Source organism: Diachasma alloeum, unplaced genomic scaffold (genome assembly GCF_001412515.2).
Source record: "Diachasma alloeum isolate Michigan unplaced genomic scaffold, Dall2.0 Dall_scaffold_00210, whole genome shotgun sequence".
NCBI classification, from domain to species: Eukaryota; Metazoa; Arthropoda; class Insecta; order Hymenoptera; family Braconidae; genus Diachasma; species Diachasma alloeum.
The window spans coordinates 2,485,618-2,506,518 of record NW_021680375.1 but is presented as its reverse complement, the minus strand read 5'-3'; the positions used below and the strand labels follow the sequence as shown (position 1 = coordinate 2,506,518).

At 34.9% G+C, this 20,901-nt stretch overlaps 4 protein-coding genes and 1 non-coding gene across 5 annotated transcripts in view; 2 read left to right on the top strand and 3 right to left on the bottom strand.

The window, feature by feature from the left end:
* The window catches only part of LOC107036662, an 81,701-nt gene extending 80,097 nt beyond the window's left edge, over positions 1–1,604 (top strand). Inside the window, exon 10 of the mRNA XM_015254770.1 lies at positions 926–1,604. Within this exon, the coding sequence (XP_015110256.1) occupies positions 926–1,318 (393 nt within the window). The 3' untranslated portion in view covers positions 1,319–1,604. The remainder of the gene's footprint in view (positions 1–925) is intronic.
* Positions 1,605–3,859: 2,255 nt separating this feature from the next.
* On the bottom strand, positions 3,860–8,147 carry LOC107036661 (replication factor C subunit 2). Its single transcript, XM_015254769.2, has 6 exons — positions 8,019–8,147; positions 7,657–7,924; positions 6,089–6,337; positions 4,538–4,747; positions 4,178–4,291; positions 3,860–4,113 (listed from the first exon to the last, which is right to left on the bottom strand). The coding sequence occupies exons 1-6, from the start codon at positions 8,129–8,131 to the stop codon at positions 3,988–3,990; spliced, it is 1,080 nt and encodes a 359-aa protein (XP_015110255.1). The 5' UTR covers positions 8,132–8,147; the 3' UTR covers positions 3,860–3,987.
* Positions 8,148–14,289: 6,142 nt separating this feature from the next.
* On the top strand, positions 14,290–16,545 carry LOC107036660. The gene is made up of 3 exons (XM_015254767.1): positions 14,290–14,508; positions 14,777–15,009; positions 16,479–16,545. The coding sequence occupies exons 1-3, from the start codon at positions 14,382–14,384 to the stop codon at positions 16,503–16,505; spliced, it is 387 nt and encodes a 128-aa protein (XP_015110253.1). The 5' UTR covers positions 14,290–14,381; the 3' UTR covers positions 16,506–16,545.
* Positions 16,546–16,556: 11 nt separating this feature from the next.
* LOC107036659 (superoxide dismutase [Cu-Zn]) lies at positions 16,557–20,113 on the bottom strand. The gene is made up of 3 exons (XM_015254766.1): positions 19,688–20,113; positions 17,130–17,354; positions 16,557–16,940 (listed from the first exon to the last, which is right to left on the bottom strand). Exons 1-3 carry the CDS (start codon positions 19,859–19,861, stop codon positions 16,686–16,688), a joined length of 654 nt encoding a protein of 217 aa, XP_015110252.1. The 5' UTR covers positions 19,862–20,113; the 3' UTR covers positions 16,557–16,685.
* On the bottom strand, positions 17,450–17,533 carry Trnal-uaa. Its single transcript has one exon. It is a non-coding gene; the product is annotated as a tRNA-Leu (tRNA).
* Positions 20,114–20,901: the final 788 nt, after the last annotated feature.

The window sequence follows — 20,901 nt, the reverse complement described above, 5'->3', positions numbered from 1 at the left end:
GGCTGTACAAAAATGAACAAACTAACTATTAATTGTCTGATAATTGTCTGATTATGTTCGTTGAGGCACTGATTAATTTATACGGAAGACTGGAATAAATTTACCGGTGATGTGACACAGATAGAGTCGATGAATTTACAAAGATTTAATTGACAATAATCGGTTGATTCTACACTGATAATTGTTCGATAAAAACACTCAATGGTCCGTTGATTTACACTAGATAATTGATCGTGATAATTAAACAATATTGATGACTTGACACAAATGATAATTGATAGAATGTGTTTTTTAGTGAATAGCCGAAATTTTTTAAAAAATTTGACTTTTTTAATTGAAGTGTACAACACATTATAGGGATTTTAAAATACCATAATTCCCAAAATTCCAAAAGAAAATAAATCATTAGCAACAGTAAAATTTTATTTCATGTTAAATGGAATGGCCGTCACGCAATGTTCCCGTAAACTCGCAAAACGCGCCCGGGCAGTGTACAGGAAATTCGTCAACGTTGAAAGCTAATTAACACGGCGGCACATTCCCACGGATGTCACCAACGTGTCTTTTGTGTGTTTTGGAATATTTTCAATATAATGCGAATGTAATTTGTGACCTTATCACTTTTTTCAATTTCAATGTCAATTTTCTCTTTGAAATTTTCAATCGACCATTTAACACGTGAATTTCAGGGCAGAACTGTCTCTCTACTTTCATTCAAGTTTACACGAAGTAGAAACTCTGAAGCAAGTAGAGAATACAAAAATCAGTAAAATTTGTGTATGGTTCTACAACCGGAATAACTGACTATCAATTACATATGTCTCAGGACGGTTTTTGACGCTGAAAGCATTGAAGTGTACGAATTTTATCCATTTCTCACAAACATGCTGAATGAAAAAAAGAATAATGAATATTTCTGCCATAGGATACACAGTCTCGTGCTTCGGAGCACTCGGAGGCATCGGTGATCTACGACTTCCATCAAGCAAGGAGTCGGCCAACACCACCAAAAAAACCCGCACGTCTTTCTTTACATCGAGCTGCTAGTCTCCAGTCCGTTGACGGTACAACGCAGGCGCCCCCAGAGACCCCAAAAAAGCCGACCAAGAGGAATCATCGGGGGGATCCACCGATTGAAAAGGCTAACAGTCGATCTGAGAACAGTTCCGAGGCTACCAATGGCCACCAGAGTGATCAACCACCGCAACCCCCACCCAGAACACCTTCTAGAGCTGAATCGTGTCAGAGTGCACTGAGATGGCCATCCCCCAAACCGAGGCCAACTCTCACTTCAGTTCCCATTGATAAATGGTGTTGAATTTTTTTCAATTTTTTAGTTTAAAAAAAAAAGCGGAAAGAGTGGCGCGAGATAAGCCAACTCCTCTTCAAGGTCAGTTTTTGATGGATGTCTTGTAATTAAGGATATCCAAGTAGTTCAGGAAATTTTTTCGAGGGGAAATCCTCTTCAGAGTTTATAGAATTGACCAAGAGTATTTTTTAGGCGCAATATCAACTTTAGTTTCCGAAGATTGCTGCGAGAAAACGATTTTTGAAACAACAACATTTAACACATTGCGTCCATAAGAGCTGTATACTTCCACCTTCAATCCAATAAAAACGAATGTCTGAATTTCAAACATAAATTAAGAGGTTTGAGCATCTGTTCGTCTGAAATTCAGACACATTTTCAATTTATTCAGACGTTTTTTAGTGTCTGAAAAATATCTACGAAAGGTGTGTGAAATTCAGATACTCGTTTTTGCTGTGTTCATAGTCGTAAAGCGTTTTCTCGTGCACATAGCCGAATGTGACTTTGTTCATTATACTCTTTAGTTTTTTTACGACATTAAAAAACGTAAGTTTCTGGACAGATAATTATAAACAATCGAATTAGAAGCTTTTTGACTGGTACGACGATCATATTGGGTGGCTTGAATCCGTGTGTTTCCGACATCTGGCAACGGTCCGCTTAAGGTATATTCCAAGACAATCGGATCCAAAAATTACTCCCTATGGATTTCCGGAAAAAATTCGAAATAACTTAATTTATTGCATTCTCATAGATTATTGAGTTTTTCCATTGTTATCTGTTGTTGCTGCAGGCGACAATAACTGTTTGAATCAAATAAGAAATTATTTGTTAATCAAATAAAGAATGCGTTCACGAAATTTTAAAAAAAATCACCGTACTCGGAATTTGTGAATTTATCACGGATTAGTTTTTTAAGAACATCGTAAGAACCGTTTTCTTATTATTTTGACTTTTCAGATGAAACACCTTAACTACTCGAACCGAATTTACGAGGTTTATTGGGACCGCTATTTACCGATGATAACATGGACGACCGGTGGTTTACCCGTTCAAACTTGTTCAAACCCTCACATTGTAGCTGACAGTAGTAGTTCCTCTTCGACTCATTCATTTCAGTATTGTTTTTTATTGTTGTACTCGAAGTTCCGATGTTGTCATATTTTAGAAAAACTTGAGGATTTGGAAATTAATTGATTGAAGTACCAACGATAAACCATCGGACGGTCATTTCTCTTAGTGCAGGCGATACCCACCAGACATCGCAGCGATTTATAGCGTCCCCAATAGAACACATGTGCAGTGTTGGGTTAGGTTGGGTCGTTCACTGAAAATCGGAGTTTTCTACAGTACGTGGTAGAATAGTGGTAATTTACCTCTAAATGGTAAAAACGGTCAATAACTGGCAGCAAACCACCCCTCATCCGACTATCACTGCAGTAACCCTCGTGACTAAATTTCATGACAGATTATTTCTTACGCGGGTCCAACGTCACAAGGTCCATATCTTGACCGTCTCGCGACGGTCAAATGTGGCAACGATTATACCCCTCACATGAGGCCAACGTTGCAAGGTTCAGAGGTCGCAAGGGTTATACCTGCGAGTCTCCCGTTTGAACCCTTGACGATTTTCCTTCCTGCTCCTTTTGTTTGACCCTCATAATTGTTGGACCGTTGTGATTGTCTTTCCTGCCTCCCATGCAACCCTGTCAACGGGGTTGTTCTCACGCCAGAACAACTGTGCTGTTCTCAATCACGCGCACACGCGGTCAAAAAGGTCTAAAATCTCTTTGGTAAATTACTGATTTTTTTACATATAGAAAACTTGGTAAAATACCGGTGGTATTTTACTTGCCCAACCCTGTGTTACCATATGATCATTAGACGTTAGACCAACGAGAGTCAAGTGTGAAATTGAATAAAATATTATTCACAATATTTATTGAAAAAATTCCCGAAAAAATGTATTCAACAATGAAAAATCCGAATACGTATGAGGATAACAAGATTTTTGAGAAACCTGAAATCTTGCTTGAAAAGAAGTTGCTAACTGGAATGAAGTATTTGGATATCCTTAACGGAGAATAGATAGATTTTCAAAGAGAGTTTATCTTTCATGGAAGAGAATGAGTTTTCAGAGATTAATTCATCAAAAACTATTTTAGAAGAGAAATTCCCGTATCTCGCTTCAGTATTCCATTACTACATTTATTTGATGGAAATTTCATGATCTCAAAAATTGTGCAAATCGTATGGAATTGGTGGAATTTTGAAAAGATTTAATTTTATAGAATTTAATTGTGTGAGAAGTGCTTCCAGTGTTATCACGTGTCATGCATTTTAAGTGAATATTTTTGTATAAAAAATATCAAATAACTTCTGAAGAAGAAATTTTGGAGAAAGGGGAAAACTGACAAAAATCTCCGCCTCAAAGGCCGTGGAAACCAGGAGACATCACTCGCATTTTGATTATCCCCTTAGGAGTAATTGGTAGTCCTACTTCGTACACAAAAATATGTACTCATATTCGTCATATTTTGTCAAATTATCTCCTTATTTTGCAGTTATATTCGACCATCTTTAGTATTATAGATTATGAAAGAGGAACAGAATTTTTTATGAATATATAAATATAATGTTTATTTCTGTATGAAAAAATACTTAAGGCTAAGAAGAATTTAGTGTGTAACCTGTGCATTCTTTAATTGCGCTGAGGCTTGACGACAAAGTCTTGCCAGAAGACTGTGAAGTTGTAGAAGGCTGTTTAATCCGTCAACTATTCCCAAATGTGTAATACCGATTTCCTATGAGAAAAAATAAATAAATCAGAGATGACAATTTTATAAAAACAGAATATTGCGAACTTACCTTCACGAAATTCAATTTCATGGGCTCGTCAATACCAAGATTTTTGCAAACTCTGAAAATATTGGTGATCAAATCCTCTGCTGAATATCCCATTTTCCATAATTGATCTAAAACCTAGAAAGATGAAATATATCAAATCATTTTCTAAAAAATTGTCGGGTGGTTGGGAAATAATTCTGATAATTATTGACTTCAGTACAAAATAATTCAATAATTATTTGTTATCTAAAAAATTTTTTTTCACGTATTTCTCAAAGTCCGCTTGATTTTTTTCTCGACAATTACTCTTTCACTCAACCAAAATGATTGATTCATTTTCCACTTTTAATTATTGAATGGAAGTCCCATTTTTTTACTTACCCCATAAGCTTTAGTAATGTCTTTCTGAGCGCAAAAGTTGAGCATTTCTTTAACCAAAAGTGGATGAGGTTCATCACAAACTTTGAAAACATTTTCGTTGTTAACGTGACCAAATCCATTGTGAGTTGACTGAAGATTATTTAATGCCTGTCTCATATCTCCCTGAGCGGTAAAGACAATTGCTTCAAGGCCATCATCAGTATACGACACCTTGAAAAATTGATATCTCTTAGTTTTCCATCTGTGATGCAACGAGAGAAAATATTTTTTTTACCAAAACCTTATTTACTTGTCGTAAGGAAAGAACGTGTGGATAATTGCATTTATTTTTAATTAGCCCCTCACGTACGGGGTCGATGTATGGTACGACCCATGCGAATGTGAACGCTTGTTTTCAAAATTGATTATTTCCAAATCTGTGAAGAATAACTTGATCAAACAGACAAAATTGGAAGTCGGAATACTGTAGCTCCAAATAGAAACTGGTTTGATAATTTTACGCTCATTAGAAATAATCGAATTCGAGTCGTATTGAACACGCACCACGCTTGGCAACAGAAGGGCCCCGTTCGTGAAGGGTTAATATAAAACATTAATTGTTCGATTCAATATTCTAAATGTTTGAGACAGACGGGTCAGTTCTTAGTCGAAAATCGATCGACAAGGAAGGATTTTTTGTAATCCAATACGTATTGGGTAGAGTCAAATCTATAATTATTCTCAAGAGATGACATTTTGTCATGTTAAATTATGATCTGCGAACTAACCAAATTACTTGGGAGAAAAAATCGAAAATGTAGTACTTGTGTGATCACACCAGAAGAACAAATATTTGCTACCAATAGATTCACCCTCAATTCAATTTTTTCTGAAATTATTATGTAATGTCTCAAGTATATTGTCAGAAAAAGATAGTATTTCATGAATAGTTGACAGGAAAAATCCTAAAATTCTAGATTTGACTGAAAATTCAATTAAATTCAAATTTATTAGTAACAGGACGACGAGCATTGCTGTACTCACTTGAATTTTCAATCAAAACATGAAAATTCAACGTAATTCAGTATCAAATTACGTTGAATTTTCAATGATTGGAAAATTCAAGGATATGTTTACCTGAATTTTTCCAATTCATTAATTTTCATGGAATACTTGAATTAAAATTTACAGTTTGCATTGAATTTTTGATAAAATTTGAAATTTTTAATGACGAAATTCGTTGAAATGTCAGTAGAACTACGATGTGATAAACATTTCCAAAAGGTGTTCCAGAAATCTCAGCAAGCAATTTTCAACAGTGTATCAGTATGGCAAATATATTATTCCATTTAGGAATACTCTTACTGAGAATAATCGGAGGAAATTTCGAATCGAGAAATGCTAATTCTCTCTTGACTTCTAATATACTTCGAACAGGAAACTCATACCTAGTGCTTATCAATGAACAAATTTTTTGATGCAAGTGAGATTTACTAGAGAAAGGTTTTTCTTTTTTCGGTGTGGGGAAATTCTACTTTACAATTGAAAAATAGATTGAGAGAAAATACCCACGTTTTCCTTCTGACAAATTTCAATCACTTTGGCCAAAACCTGTGCATCACTCAGCTTTCCATAACGCAGCATGGCACATCTTGACTGGATGGGTTCAATAATTTTCTCGCTGTTATTGCAGGCAAGTGCAAATCTCGTTGTATGACTGTAAATCTCCATTGTGCGTCGTAACGCCTGCTGAGCACCATCAGTCATGCTATCAGCTTCATCGAGAATGATTATCTTGTGTTTTCCTTTAGGAAGATTGACCTGATTACAACAAAAACATATCAATATTGCCGTCATGATTACTTAAATTAGCATGAATAAACTCCAGTCGAGTCGTTAAAGATATCAAAGAAAAATAAATTCAAAAAGCCAAAAGAAATTATTCATCATTAACAATTTTTCCCATAAATTCTAACTTTGATGAGTGTCAGGAATTGATCCATTAAATTCTTTCGTCAATTATTTTTTTAAACAATAGTCTCTCTAATTTGACACCGACGATAATTTTCATATTGAGCATAGAATTTTTATTTATTTTTTCGGATTTTGTGATTTCTTGTTCTATATTTTAATTTTCTCCGTAACCTTGATAAGTTCATTTCCTCATAAAACTCTACCTTATTTTTGTATTTATAAATTAATTATTATCAATAATACTGACTGCTGATTGAGCGCCAAATCAACCAGAATGTTTCTATTCACATTAACTTTCGGTTGGAATGTATTTCAGATTTCAATCTTCAAAATTAAAGTTACGTTTATTTTAATATCTTCTTCAGGTGAAATACAAGAAAGAAACTTAATCTGGGGGTTAAACAAATATTTAAATGATTTTACTCACTGAACGACGTGAGGAATTTCATATTGGATAATTGTAATCACAGTTACAATCCATTTAACAAAGAATTCCTACTAATGAAAATTTTTTCTGCAGACGCGTATCAAAACATTTAAAATCGAGGGTCAATTATTTATCAACTATGCATTCATCTCTATCAAATTTTTTTTACAGGGACGATTTGACAGCATCTAGGGAAGGGTGGAGTAAAATCACTTTTGGCTTTTTAAAAAATGTTTATAACTCTAAAATAAATTCATCAATTGAGCTCAGTTTTGACTCTTCACAAAGAGAAAGAATTGTATTTTATAAAAAAAAAATCTATCGGTTCATCAACCGTATAATGAATTATTAACATTACAGAGAAATTAATCCGGGAATGAGGGATTTTCGAGAAATAAAACATTATTGTCTAAATGTCAAGGATGCGACGTTTCGCTAAAATATATTTAACGAAACATCGCATCCTTGACAACTAGATCATAGTGTTTTATTTCTCCAAAATCCCTGATTCCTTGATTAATTTACATCGCTCGGCGATGAATACATTTATTGATTACAGAGAAAAGTCAAGTGTCTATATTGCCCCACTCGCCCCTATATCCCGTATGATCCTCCTTAATTTCTCGTAAGAAAACTCCATCAAATAATACGAAATTACCAAACCATACCATCTCGAAAGTCCAAAATGTGAAATTGTTTCTTAAATTTGTTAGAAAACTACTTCAGGAATATTCCTCACCTTCTTTTGTGCAAACAGCTTAATTTTATTCCTGACAACATCGATTCCTCGATCATTAGAAGCATTGAGCTCAAGTACACAGTCCTTGAAAGATGGACCCAGCAGAATCCTAGCGAGACAAAGGATTGTGGTGGTTTTGCCTACACCAGGTGGTCCAGCGATGATGATATTCGGAGCATTTCCATGCTGTGCAAATACTGACAGTCGAGCCACTGTGTCTTCATTTCCAACGATGTCAGTAAACACTTGTGGACGATATTTTTCAATCCTGAAATATATAAACATTCGAATAGACATAACCTCCTTTCATCACCAAAAAAAGTTAATCAGGATGTTTTTGTATCTTTTTAAGGGATACATACCATGGTAGATGTGATAGTTTCGTGGACTTTCCTTTTGCAGGCACATTTTGCTTACTCGTTGACGGAATTTCATCAATTTCCATAGATTCAACGACTTCTTCGTCTGCTGCCATGTTTCTAACACCATCAACTGCCGGGAAATGGGCGGGAACAGTTCGAGGGAGTGTTAGTGTTGCTCACAGGGCGCCACGTAATTTACTCTTATGGGTACTTACCGACCAGTGGTCACCGAGAGAAGTTGGATATTCGAAAAATGCAGCCAATTTCATGAATTTTTTTTCACATATTGTTCAATCTATTTAGGCACCCTTTACAAAATTTTAGAAACCCCAGGTTCAGGACAACAACAAAAATGAATTCTAAAGTTGCTACGTATACACGAGGCTAGCTAAAAAGGGAGCATCGATACCTCGTAGATTTTCCCTACATTATCGACCATTCGGCAATGTAAAAAAATTCTGAAATTATCGATGACCCGTTTAACCTCATATAAAAGCAGCAACTTTAAATATGAGTAACGGGTTGAAACATTGATGAAATTTAATAATTTTTTTTTCAATACAAAGAACAATTCTTTCCTTTTGTGATGAGCCTAAACTGAACTCTATTGACACATTTGTTTCTGAGTTGTGAATAATTTTAAAAAAGTCTCAAGTGTCCATTCTACCCTACCCTCCCCTAATATATGAAAAAAGTTTCATAAAATTGGCTGCATTTTTCGAATATCCTACTCCTCGCTTGAACATCATTCATGCTAAATATTCAGAAATTTTTTTTTACTTATTATATAACAATAATCACGAAAAACTTTTACTTTCCAATTCTTAATTTTCGTCACTTATTCTATTTATTCTATCGAAAGACAAGGATAGCAATCGAATTTATGGGTATTCTCTCATTATTCGAAAAAATACATCGATTTTAAAACTTTTCGGAGACATTGAAAAATGAAATTTTTTATTTCTTCTCGCCCACGTTATTTTCCATTTTTTCATTTCTTTTCGTTAAAATGAGATCATAAAACTTGAAAATATTCATATGCTTCCCATATTTGAAGAAAAAACAGTAATTCTGAGTTTCCACTGACGCAAATAAAGAAAAACAAATTTTTCCATTTTCTAGCCGATTATGCCTTTTTAAAAATTTTCAGTCTCCAATTCGCGATTTTTGCTATTCAATGCATTTCTATCAACAGACAAAGATAGAAATCGAATTGATGAGAATTCTTTCATTATTCAAAAAGGTGTTTCATGGGGTTATTCGTCGGTAGGACCGTAAATGGTGCAGTTTGCAGTTGCCAAAAATATATATATCAAGAATAAGAATAAATCGAATTAATTTAATCTAACCCTGGAGACGGAAAAGGTGAAAAAAAATAATATAGTTTAAATTAATCGCGAATCGGCCGTTCAGTAGTCCTAGATTAAATATGTTATGTCCACCATAGCATTTTATTAAATAAAATTAATCACAAAAAGTTGGATTCAAACAGAGGCAAAATCGTAACACAGAATTAAAATTATTTCATTACACACAAAATCAGGCAACCGTATTGTACAATTTTTCAATTTTTATAATATCAATTATCAATGAACATTTTAAATTTTTCAAATATTTTATAAATCTGTAATCAACTTCGCAAGCATCATGATAATTAGATTAATTGAAAAATGAAATTCAGATATTTAGAATTAATTGTTTAATCATAATTGAGATTTGAATTGTCTTCAAATTTATATCAAACAGTAAGGAACTTTGATTACTTTACGGTAAACTGCTTTTAAAATTACTTAGTAACAATTTTTGTAGATCCCTGTATTTAATAGTACATTAGAGTACAAGGGCACAAATTTCGTTTTCAACGAATGTGTAGTTTACCGGCCGAGCCTTCGTAAATTTATTACCGAGTGCTCTATAATATTTTATGTCAAGTCGTGCAGAAGTCGAGCTTTGAGCAGGCTGCGCGAAGCGCAGCGTGCGATAAATTTGACTTATTACACGGCGCGACATAAATGCATTTTTTGTAATACCTGTCGGAAAAATTGACTTTTTGAAACGGTTTAGTGTGCGTAAAGAAGTTGTTTTCCGCACGACGTGCGGAAACATCACTTTACGCGCGCTCTTGAACTTAACGCACTGGTGCACAAAACCAACCACTTTACCCCCACTACCGTTCCGAACCGTGAACTCGGCAGGTATCACAAAAATAGGATGTCTTGCAAGTGCGTGTGAAAAAGTGTATGTTTACGGACGAATAACACAATATATTAATATTTACGGATCAATTAATTTTGATGTTACCACTTTTTTCGGTTGAACGGAAACCGAATATCCGGTTTCTCGTTACACAATAGTATATTTCGTCATTAGGCTGAAAAAAACTTTTCTGGCGATTATGGGGTTTGCAGCACGAGCCGAAGGCGAAGGCTGCAATCATATTTGTCAGAAAAGTTTTTTTTGGCCGTATGACGAACAATCTTTTTTGTCATGACGGCCGTAGGCAGAGATGGTCGTGAAACGCTGCCTTACGGCCGGAATGACAAAAAATTATTTTCAATTTTTTTTCCCAAGACATCGAACCCTCGTATTGAGTGATACTCACATTGAAACCTGCAAAATCATCATAAATCAGCTAGCAGCAAGTTTCAACGTGATAATTTCAATCACCATTCTCTTACCTAAAATAAAACAAATTCAACAAGTTGATTTCTCCCTCCAAATAGACTCAAAATTTAATAGAAAAACCTAACGAATTCGTTAGAAAGTTCTATTGGATTTGCATTGAACTTTTCTTTTTTGGCCGATTCTATTGAAATATTCAATAGAAAATATTCAATAGAAAAAATCAATGGAATTCGATGTTTCTGTACAACTTATTCCATTGAGATATTTTCTATAGAATTTTCTCAATTCAAATTTCCCATGCTTTTTTTGTTTAATTTTCTTGATGAGAAGGAAAGGAACAGAATGAAAAAACTTGGAAAATTTGAGCCGAGGAGTTATATAGAAAAATCAAATTCTATTCACATTTTCCATTGAATATTTTCTATTGAACATTTCAATAGAATCGTCCAAACACTAATAAAAAGTTCAATAGAAATTCAATAGAATTTTCTAACGAATTCGCTAGGTTTTTCTATTGAATTTGTTCATACGCGTTCAATTAAAAAGAGTAATAACAACTTGATTTTGCGAACGAACTCATTCAAGAAAAACATGACCGCACTTATCTTCGAAAGAAGATAATTTCCCTGAAGGAAATAGGTTGAAGAATCCGCTAAATTAATAAAACTTTCAAGTTAAATTAAAATTCAATTGCGAGTAAATCAAAAACCAGAAATTTATTTCGAATCGATTAGTCAGAGTGTCATACAGAATAGTGCAAATATGTCAAAGGTTTCTTTGAGTAGTTTACGGGACAATGTTATATACTTCTAAACAGGTTATATTTTTGTTTCTGTTCTTAACGTTCAATAAAGTGAACTGGGGATTGAGTGAAAGGATTTTACTTTTTTTCGTTCTTGGTAAACCTCTAATTTTCCCCTTCCACTTTTTCCGGTCATATTGCTCTAAGAAAATTTCTTGATAGTTAAATCGGTTACAAATTAAAAATAAATTAAAAACGGGGCTTCACAAGACTTTTATTTTTTTTTAATTTTTTTATTTTCAACAGAATTCGTGGCAAGAAACTTGCGACTGGCCATCGCCCGAGGGCCTTCAGCCTGGTATTTACAAGTTACATATGTGCAATGTGTTGGTTATAGAACGGAGAAAATAAGCGAAAAGATAAAAATAAGTAATTCAATATTCAACTGGTTGTTAGCATTATATGCTTAAGATGGAAAAATAATATGTTTGACATTGTCTTGGATGAGATGAGCGTGAAGCAGTTTGGAAAATGTGGTGATGGTGAAGAAAATAGAGAGCTATTATTGCTACTATTGCTGTGAAGTAGTGTTATTGGGAGAGAATTGTGCCTCCCCAGGCGTCGTTACCGTATTCTGCTGTGCGAATGGCTTTCAGGCTTTTTAGTAGGGTTTATTGCGGGTATTTGTATCGGGTTTTGATATTAGGAATGCGTTTGTGGCAGAGGTCTAAAATATGGTCCAGCTTATTGAGGGCGAAAGTTGTGGTCGGTTTCTTGAATCTGTCTGCGATGGATTCTATTTGGGTGCGTTCGTATAGTAGGGTGTTTGAGAAATTAAAAACGAGGGGTTGTTCTTCACAAGATTTTCTCAAAAGTCCTGATAAATGCCATCCGCAGCTAGTTCATCGACGCCTCACGGATTTGGACATAACAAGTGGAATGATTAGAGATGCAAATGCGTCACATGACGCGTCATATGACAGCTGTCACAATTCCCCTCCCCTCCTCTATGACCGTCATAATTTGCCAAAAATTATGACAGTCGTTTTTCATCTATATAGATGTAATTTCATTTTTTCTGTATTAATTTTTATTTGAATTCATTTCGTATTAGCCTAATGTGCATTTCGAAACGAAAATCACTCTCATTTTTCATCTTCATTTTAGAATAGGATAGATGAAACAATTTTTTTCATTCATGACCATCACAAATTAGAAATTGGTTATGACCATCATTATGCATCTATATAGGTGTTTTGACAACAAACTGACTCGGACTAGGCCAATTGCCTGGTGGCTTGGCGCAGTGGGTAAGTTCGTTGCCTCACATGCTAAAGGTTCCGAGTTCAAATCCCGGCCGGGTAGAATGGTGCGATCTAACCATTTAAAGTCTTGATCATCATCGCAGTATACCCTAACCGGGTCGAAGCGATGTAAAATAACGATAAAAAAAGGACTAGGCCAATCTGAATGCCGGGTCTGATATAAGTCGAAAAGTGGTTTATTTTAAACAGAAGCTGGTCAAGCCGACATCGGTTTGAATTAAGCCGAAAAATCAGTCTGAATCAAACTGAAGAATCGACTTGAATCAAACCGAAAAATCGGTTTGAATCAAACCGAAAAATCGGCTTCAATCAAACCGACCAATCGGTTCAAATCAAACCGAAAAATCGACCTGAATCAAACCGAAGTCGGTCTGAATCAAGTCGAAAAATCGACATGAATCAGACCGATATTCTGGTTTGCATCTGTCCGAGTCCGACTTGATTAATTCCGTCAATTCGACATGAAACTAGTCGATTCCCGGTATGATTCAGACCGACTTTGGGTGTAATCGTTCAAATTTAAGTTTTGGATTTTTTGTGTTATGTTGGGAACAGGAAATATCGTTGAGGGCGCTGTTTTTTTCCAATATGGCCGTCAAAGAGGTATACACACACGCGCTCATACAAGCCCCCATTTGCTTGTGTATCGTAGATGTGCACCCTTAACGCAGACATTCATAGAGGGCGTCTTGTTATTAAGCGTCCCCAATTGATCCAATATGGTCCAAAAAGTCCGAAAATGCAAATGTTATTTCCAGAATAAGATGATTTCCTGTGATTTCTGTAACCTCTCAATAGGAATTAGAAATCATAATTTCTTTTGATTTTTCATGATTTCCATGATTTTCAATAGTTTCCGATGCTTTCTTGATTTCAAGAAATCACTCGAAGAATCATGATTTTGGGGCCAAAGTGGGACATCTGTCGATAATCGCATATGAGTAATGTTCGGAAATCAAAGAGTTTAGAAGGGACTTATGGGTGTGATAGTAAGAATCAAATACCATGTGCATGAGAAGGTCATGAGGGTCAAACGGAATCGTACGAGTCAGCTCAAATAAAAAATTTGAGTTTCACTTTCATCGATGATTTCGAATTCTTTCTGAAAACACCTGATTTCTTTATGATTTCTGCTGATTTCCGATGATTTCCAAAAGTCATTAGAAATCACTACTGGAGATGAAAATCACTTGATTTCCAGTGATTTCTAGTGATTTCTTCCTTGATTTCCAATCGAGTGGTCCAATAATTTCTTCAATGACCAGCCCCTTGCTTGTTTTAAGTCAGGGCCAGTTTTTGGGTTCCCTAACCGCGGTTAGACCTCGGTTAAAACTAACTCCTTGTTAAGCTCTTCGATTGGTTGAGCTCAGTGATGTGGAGTCTTAACTGAACGTTAACCACGGGTTAACCGTGGATAATTTGAACCGAAAACTGGTTCTAAAAATATCAATTTTACCATTCTATTCTATCATCGATAATTTTCCATCCCTCGCAACCACACCTCAATTCAGTTTGTGGCGACATCTGACCAACTTCATTGGATTAAAAATAAAACTATTCAAATTCCCAGTGTATAAAATTTTACGATGATTAGACTCAAAAAAGAAACCTTATGATAAAAAATAACCCAAATATTCACAAATTTCACAAAATGTTTTTGTACAAATTATTATGTGGAGAGCATCTAAGAGGCTTGTAGTGGATTTCTTGACATACGTAGGAGGTTGTATCCATTCTAGCCCCGACCTCAATGACCTGGATGACATATCAGATGCTTTCGAGATTGAGGATGTACAAGGTAGTGAAAGAAAAGGAAAAATAAATTTCCAGCTACTTTCAATAACCTCGAGCAACCCAAGTCCTTCACTCTGTACTTTATCCCACAACAGTGTAAATTCTAATTTTAGTTATTCCACCAACTGTTAAATTAGTTTGCGTGCTCACGTCCCCTTTGAACCTCCATCGAATCGATACAAAACCTACTCTTTCAAACATACACCTCTTTTTTCCTGCACATTTTTCCACTCTTTTACTATACTTAACTGTTACGGTTCAACGCCCGCTAGTTCATGTCCAGCCGCATACCTTCAGGGTACCAGTAGAAGAACCTGAGCAACAACAACAGCAATGTGAGCCACTTCAGCATCGACCGGATGCGCCAGGAATAAGACGGCGCTCGCCACCCGAAGTTGTAATAAAAGTGCGACAGGCCATTGAGGAGATGATGATACTGCGAACGGAGACATGCGAAAATCCCCCAGGGGATCACATTCATGTATCACCAGTGTCTAATCAACTAGTAAATTATCGCACTAATGAATTTTTTCATTGAAAAAAGCCAACCACTCCGCAATGAACATGAGGATTCCATGCCAAATGAGTCAACAGCTGATTATCACCCTTTTGGAAATTGATCTCGATTTTTTTTACGAGTGGGGGCTAGAAAAATTATCTCTCAATTTTTTAAAGATTTTTTCGACAGCCTATTTCGGTGATTTTTTCTTTGCTTTTTCGTTTTTTTTCAATAACTCGGGTTCTCTTCGGCCAATTTTTATTTATAATGGCTCAAAATTTTCCATTTTCTACCAGCTATAATAAGATTTCGGGTAATTTTTTTTTCAATCCCTAGGTGCTTATAATGCCACATATGGAACTTGCATGAATTTTTTTCAATTTTCTAATCTCAACTTCGGGACCTGAATAATTTATTTTTCATTCACAAACGTTTGAAATATTGCTCATTAAGTAATAATTAATTGTTAGAAGTTAATGATTTCAAATCTTTCGACCGAAAAATTGGTTATGACCGAAAAATTGGCCTCGAAAACGACTGATTTTCAAATAATTATCATAAAGCATCTAGGCAATATTTCTCCATAATTTTCGCCGTTTACCTATCCATATGTTACGAGGAATGTGTGAATAGCGGAATTAGAATGAATTGAGCAAATTTCCTATTAAAAAAAAAAATTGAAAAACTTGAATTTTTAAAATTATGTCACCTTTTATTTTTCTCACTTTTTTCCAGTAACTGTTATAATCAAAACAAGTATTTTGAGCTGTCATACAATTTGGGTTTCTTCCTGGATCTATTTTATTTTTAATTTTTTCTTCTCGAAATTCCACGAATTTGGTCGAAACATCCCAAAACGACTTCGATTATGTATCAGAAACATACGTGATATAGAAGTATACATTTAAATTCACTTCATACTGTGTATAATCAAAGTCAACCAACGCCTTTTTGGGGTATTTTGACCACATTCGTAAAATTTCGAGAAGAAAAAATAGGAAATGAAATACATCTAGGAAGAAACCCCACCTGTATAACGGCTCAAAATACCTGTTTTGATTACAAAAGGTATTGAAAAAAGACGAGAAAAATAAAACATGACGTAATTTCGAAAATTCAAGTTTTTCAACTTTTTATTTGACAATTCGGTATTATGAGCACCTAGCAGTTGAAAAAAATAGCTTAAACTGTTCTTATAGATGGCAGAAAATCGAAAATTTTGCTGTGTCATAAATAAAAATCGGCTGAATAGAACTGGAGTTATTGAAAAAAAGACGAAAAAACAAAGAAAAAATCCTATTTCCGAAATGGGGTGTTGAAAAAATCTGAAAAAAACTGGGATATAGCTTTTCTGGTCTCCCAACCGTAAAAAAGAGATCAATTCCAAGAGGGTGAGAGTCAGCCGTTGACTCATTCGCCATGGAATCCCTCATATAAAATTCAAATCAGATAAATTCTCAATTCTTTCTCACCAGCACCATTTCCTCCCGAGATTCCCCTAATAAACCAATCGTGATTCAACCAATGGTCGGTGGATAATTAATCCGATAAAATTATTTAGAAATCATCAGGTGAGGAAATGTCATCATTTCCGTCGCTGAATCCATTTAAAATTTATTTCATTCTTACAGTATTTTTACAGAGAAAAAAAATAAAATCCCTGTGAAAAATAAATGATTGGTTCAAACGAAACCAACGATTCCACACGCAAGCCTAGCACCCGCTGATCCAGTTTTCATGCTGTCCTCGGTATTACCTCTACCAAGGTCGTCTGGTTTCTCATGGACTACGATTGTACGTCCAATTGCTCCACGTACACCGGTTAATGTTAAATAATGATCCATTATGTCGATCTGTGCTGTACCATCGGCACCAGCCTCGATATTACCAAGATCACCAACATGTCGGAGAGGATCCATTGGTGATCCATGAGGTGTCTGAAATTACAATTTAATTTCAAAATTCAAAACAACATTTGTTAATTATTCCGAATGGTTGATACTGTAAAAATATTCAGCCCAGATTTTTAAACTTCTGTGAATTTCCAAATTGATAACAAATAAAAAGGGGGATATTTTTGAAATCGAAATTATGCGTTTCCTTTCAATGCTTGAGGTCTCGCCTACCATGTAGGGATTATAGTGAGCTCCAGCGGACATGCATCCCTTGCTTAGGTCTCCCTTTTCATGGACATGGAAGCCATGTTGTCCTTGGCTGAGCCCCATGATACTTCCGGTGATCCTGACTCCTTCTGGAAATTGTTCCAGCATGAGGACTCCCATTGGTCCTTCTACTGGCATCCCATTCTCATTGTACGCCTTCACTTCCACCATTGCTTTTGTTCCTATAGCCTGGGAAATTCATGAAAAAAGTGATTTATTTTTGTCTTTATCGGGATATATTTTGCGACGGAATTTTTCAAAAGATTATGCAGAAAAAAAAAATTTGCTAAGTGTGGGGTTCGAACCCACGCTCCCATTCGGGAACCAGAGCTTAAATCTGGCGCCTTAGACCGCTCGGCCAACCTAGCAATGATGCATTGAAAGTCAGAAAAAAAGTATATAATCGTTAGCTTATGACTCAGATATTGATCAGTCATTAACTTGAAACTACTTGGAAAAAAATGTAGAACATGATGTACATAATTTTTCTTTCAATTCTACGAAGAGATCTTTATGGAGATAGCTTCGTAACTACTTACGAAAAACCATGAATTCAAAACTTTGAAACTGATCAATTGATTTCATCTGTTTTTTTTTTCTTAGACATTTAGTGGCAACCATTTTCTCATTCTTTCACTGTTTCCCTCGTCTCTCATAAAAAAATAAAAGAAAAAGGAATTCGGAAAATTTATGTCAAGGAATTTTCTGTGGAAAAATCTCAACCGGACATTGGCAGAATCATAAATTTTAAATAAAGTTAAATTTTGAAAAAGTCGATTGTCAATCGTACTCATCATTTTTTTAATTATTCAATTAATCATTAATTAAATATAAGATTCCTAATTATTTCATCAATCAATAATTGAGTTCGGAGGATTGACGCTTATTTGGCTAATCGAAAAAACCTTTATGGAATTTATAAATATTTGCTCTATGATCAATTTACAATTCCATATGGTCAATTATTTAATTCATCGTCAACTGGAAATTTAAATTATTAATTAGTTTAGAATTTCCAAATTTTAAATAAAATATTACTAAAAGTAATGAAAAAAGATACATCGATTGATTTTGCTGGATCAATTTTTTTCAGTATAATATGACAATGGAATTCTCGAGAAACTGTACTAGGGTTACGTACATTAATTTATCTATTTTATTCTCATTTCTGGGATGAAATTGTTCTAATGAATTGGTGTAATTGTTTTGAAATACTATTCTCCATGAAACTTGAGGATTATCAAACAGAAATGTTCCGGCAAAAATTTCTGCGTTTTCCGCTTTTATTTTTCAAAATGACCTAAGAAAAATATATACGATGAAAAAAAACACGAAAATTTATGTTTAGGAATGTCTATCAACAATATCTCAATAGAATAAATTGTATATAGAGAGATCACTATCAGTCTATCCTTCTCTTGATTTTTTGTCAAAGTTGTTTGTATCCAATGTTTTATAATAGATCTTTGGTATTGAAAAATGCATAAGAATATTGAAATATTTGTGATATAAATCAGCAAGAAAAATCCATAGAATTTGTCAGCAGGGACATGACGATTTTATATCATTCACCGAGGGCACAACTGGCACGAATGACTCTTGGGTAAAGGTCTTGAGTAAGATGTCACACATTCCACTTCACGTATGAAAAAATTCGCCGAACTGCAGCGAAGGACAGACTCTAATTGGCGCCAAAATTCTTGTCATTTTATTGACAAATTTTGGTGAAAATTGCACATTTTTCAAACATTAAGTTTTTGACGATGTAAAAAACGTTCTCTCGTATAAACCCCATCAAACTGAAGATAATGCTATGTCCAATGTCTCATTTTGAAGCATTTTTCATGTTCTTTAAATGTGCCAAAGAGTGATTTCATAGCTTGAAACCCTGCTGAGATATCGGGGCCAATTTGGAACAAGAAAAAATATTGAAATAAACTAGAAATGTTCGAAAAATCATAACTCCCTCAATTATCAATATTTTTCCATTTTTTCTCAGTTTTTATCTAATAGCCGTAGCTATTAGACAAAAATCTGGGAAATAAAACATTGAGATAAAAATCCCCAGCATTTACTTTTTTTGACCTGCTGATTTGGCGTGGATCTGCTCTTATTTGAATTGACTAAATTAATTAAAACAGCTCGCAATAGTTTTTTTTTCAAAATTACCTCATTTGCTATTAAGTATAAAATACCTACACAGTTTTCTAAACATAAACAAATGTTTCCTTGTGAGTCAAATACAGACTTCATTATTTAGATATGAAACCGTTCATTGTACCCAAATAGAGGATTTAGTACAAATGAGTGAATCATTTACTTTTTGTAACTCGAAAATTTTTCATTGAAATAAATAGATGTTAAAAATGGTTTCAATCGTGTATTTAAAAAATGATTAATACATTTATGAATTGTCGCCATAAATATTGTTGACATGGATAGGAAAATTTCGAAGCAAAGTGGATCATGGCTGCTAGATCTCCTCACACCCCTTCATAATTTATGTAATAAATCTTACTTACAAAATAATAAGGTTCCATGTAGACTTCATAAAGATCGCTCCTAACACCAGGATACCCAGGAAGACTTCTTATATAAAGGGTTCTGTCACTGCTCGTTAGCATTTCGTTGTCCACAGGAACCCCATTGAGCCCCACCATGCACAACCCCATCAACAGAGCCAGTGTGATCAACATTGTTGTATAATTCGTCTACTCTATCACAACTTATCTAACTAAACTGAATCAAATTGACCGACCGAATTGATTAACCGAAGAAGATCGAGCGAGTTTTCTGATGTTGTGCTTCAAATAAGAGAAAAAATTGCAGTTCAAGTTCTCGCGTTTCTATTCACACTGAATGAGGTAGGGTCCGCAACTGTGGCAATCTCAGTGCAGAATGAGAAGAAAATTTCGCTTCGTAACGATTGAGGATCACCCGGGAGTGGAAGTCAGTATTATAAAACCGTACGTTTTACCTTCCCCCCGGTATTTATTGATTACGTCATATATACGTACGTCTTGAAAGTTAGGAGAACGTTTTTTTGTTCACCGGTATGTTGGAGATGAAGAGATTTAACAAATATATGATGAACAAATACTTAGAATACATAGAAAACCTTGATGGTGATGATGCGATGAGGCCGTTCAGTTGAAGGTAAAGATCCTTTTTTTTTTATATTTGTCTTTTTTCCAACAAGCTGTAACGATCAAGCGATTGTTGGAAGCATAATCAATTGAGGATACCATCGGTGAAAGGATCTGTATTTTTTTATCACTGCGATGAGTTCTGTAAAATTTATAGACAAGCGGTGGAATTTCAAATGATGTCTATGTGACTAACGTTGATCTAAAATTTGTGGAATATTCGTGGTTTTCTTGGTTTCAGATGCGATTTTTTGGTTTTGGTCATTTCTTAAATGGTGGATGTGGAGCAGGTGAAAGCAAAATAGTGCCCCAGGGTGGTTTACGTTTGAATAACATTTGTTGTTTACTGTGGACACAGCAGTCGGCGAGTGATGTAGAAGTAGAGAATTGCGAAAGCGAGTGCTGTTGGGATGTTGACACTAAGTAGTTTAGTCAGAGGTTTGACGTTGGAATGGAAAAACCAGGGGCTGGAGCTTGCGAACTTGGGGTGATAGCCTGAATCCGTAATCACAATCATATTTCAATTTTGGACATTTTGCTTTCGAATGAAAACATTATGTCACGAAGCCCCCGGTCAACAACCATTGCGA

What these genes read in the sequence shown, in the direction of transcription:
- LOC107036661 (XM_015254769.2), bottom strand. Translation starts at nt 8,131, where the DNA reads ATGGCAGCAGACGAAGAAGTCGTTGAATCTATGGAAATTGATGAAATT. An exon ending in AGCTGTTTGCACAAAAGAAG is followed by an intron (nt 6,338 to 7,656) that starts GTGAGGAATATT and finishes TGTTGTAATCAG; the next exon opens with GTCAATCTTCCTAAAGGAAA. An exon ending in ACATTACTAAAGCTTATGGG is followed by an intron (nt 4,292 to 4,537) that starts GTAAGTAAAAAA and finishes TCATCTTTCTAG; the next exon opens with GTTTTAGATCAATTATGGAA.
- LOC107036659 (XM_015254766.1), bottom strand. Translation starts at nt 19,861, where the DNA reads ATGTTGATCACACTGGCTCTGTTGATGGGGTTGTGCATGGTGGGGCTC. An exon ending in ACATGGAACCTTATTATTTT is followed by an intron (nt 17,355 to 19,687) that starts GTAAGTAAGATT and finishes TGAATTTCCCAG; the next exon opens with GCTATAGGAACAAAAGCAAT. An exon ending in CTCACTATAATCCCTACATG is followed by an intron (nt 16,941 to 17,129) that starts GTAGGCGAGACC and finishes TTGTAATTTCAG; the next exon opens with ACACCTCATGGATCACCAAT.
- LOC107036660 (XM_015254767.1), top strand. Translation starts at nt 14,382, where the DNA reads ATGTGGAGAGCATCTAAGAGGCTTGTAGTGGATTTCTTGACATACGTA. An exon ending in CGAGATTGAGGATGTACAAG is followed by an intron (nt 14,509 to 14,776) that starts GTAGTGAAAGAA and finishes AACGCCCGCTAG; the next exon opens with TTCATGTCCAGCCGCATACC. An exon ending in CACCAGTGTCTAATCAACTA is followed by an intron (nt 15,010 to 16,478) that starts GTAAATTATCGC and finishes CTTTCTCACCAG; the next exon opens with CACCATTTCCTCCCGAGATT.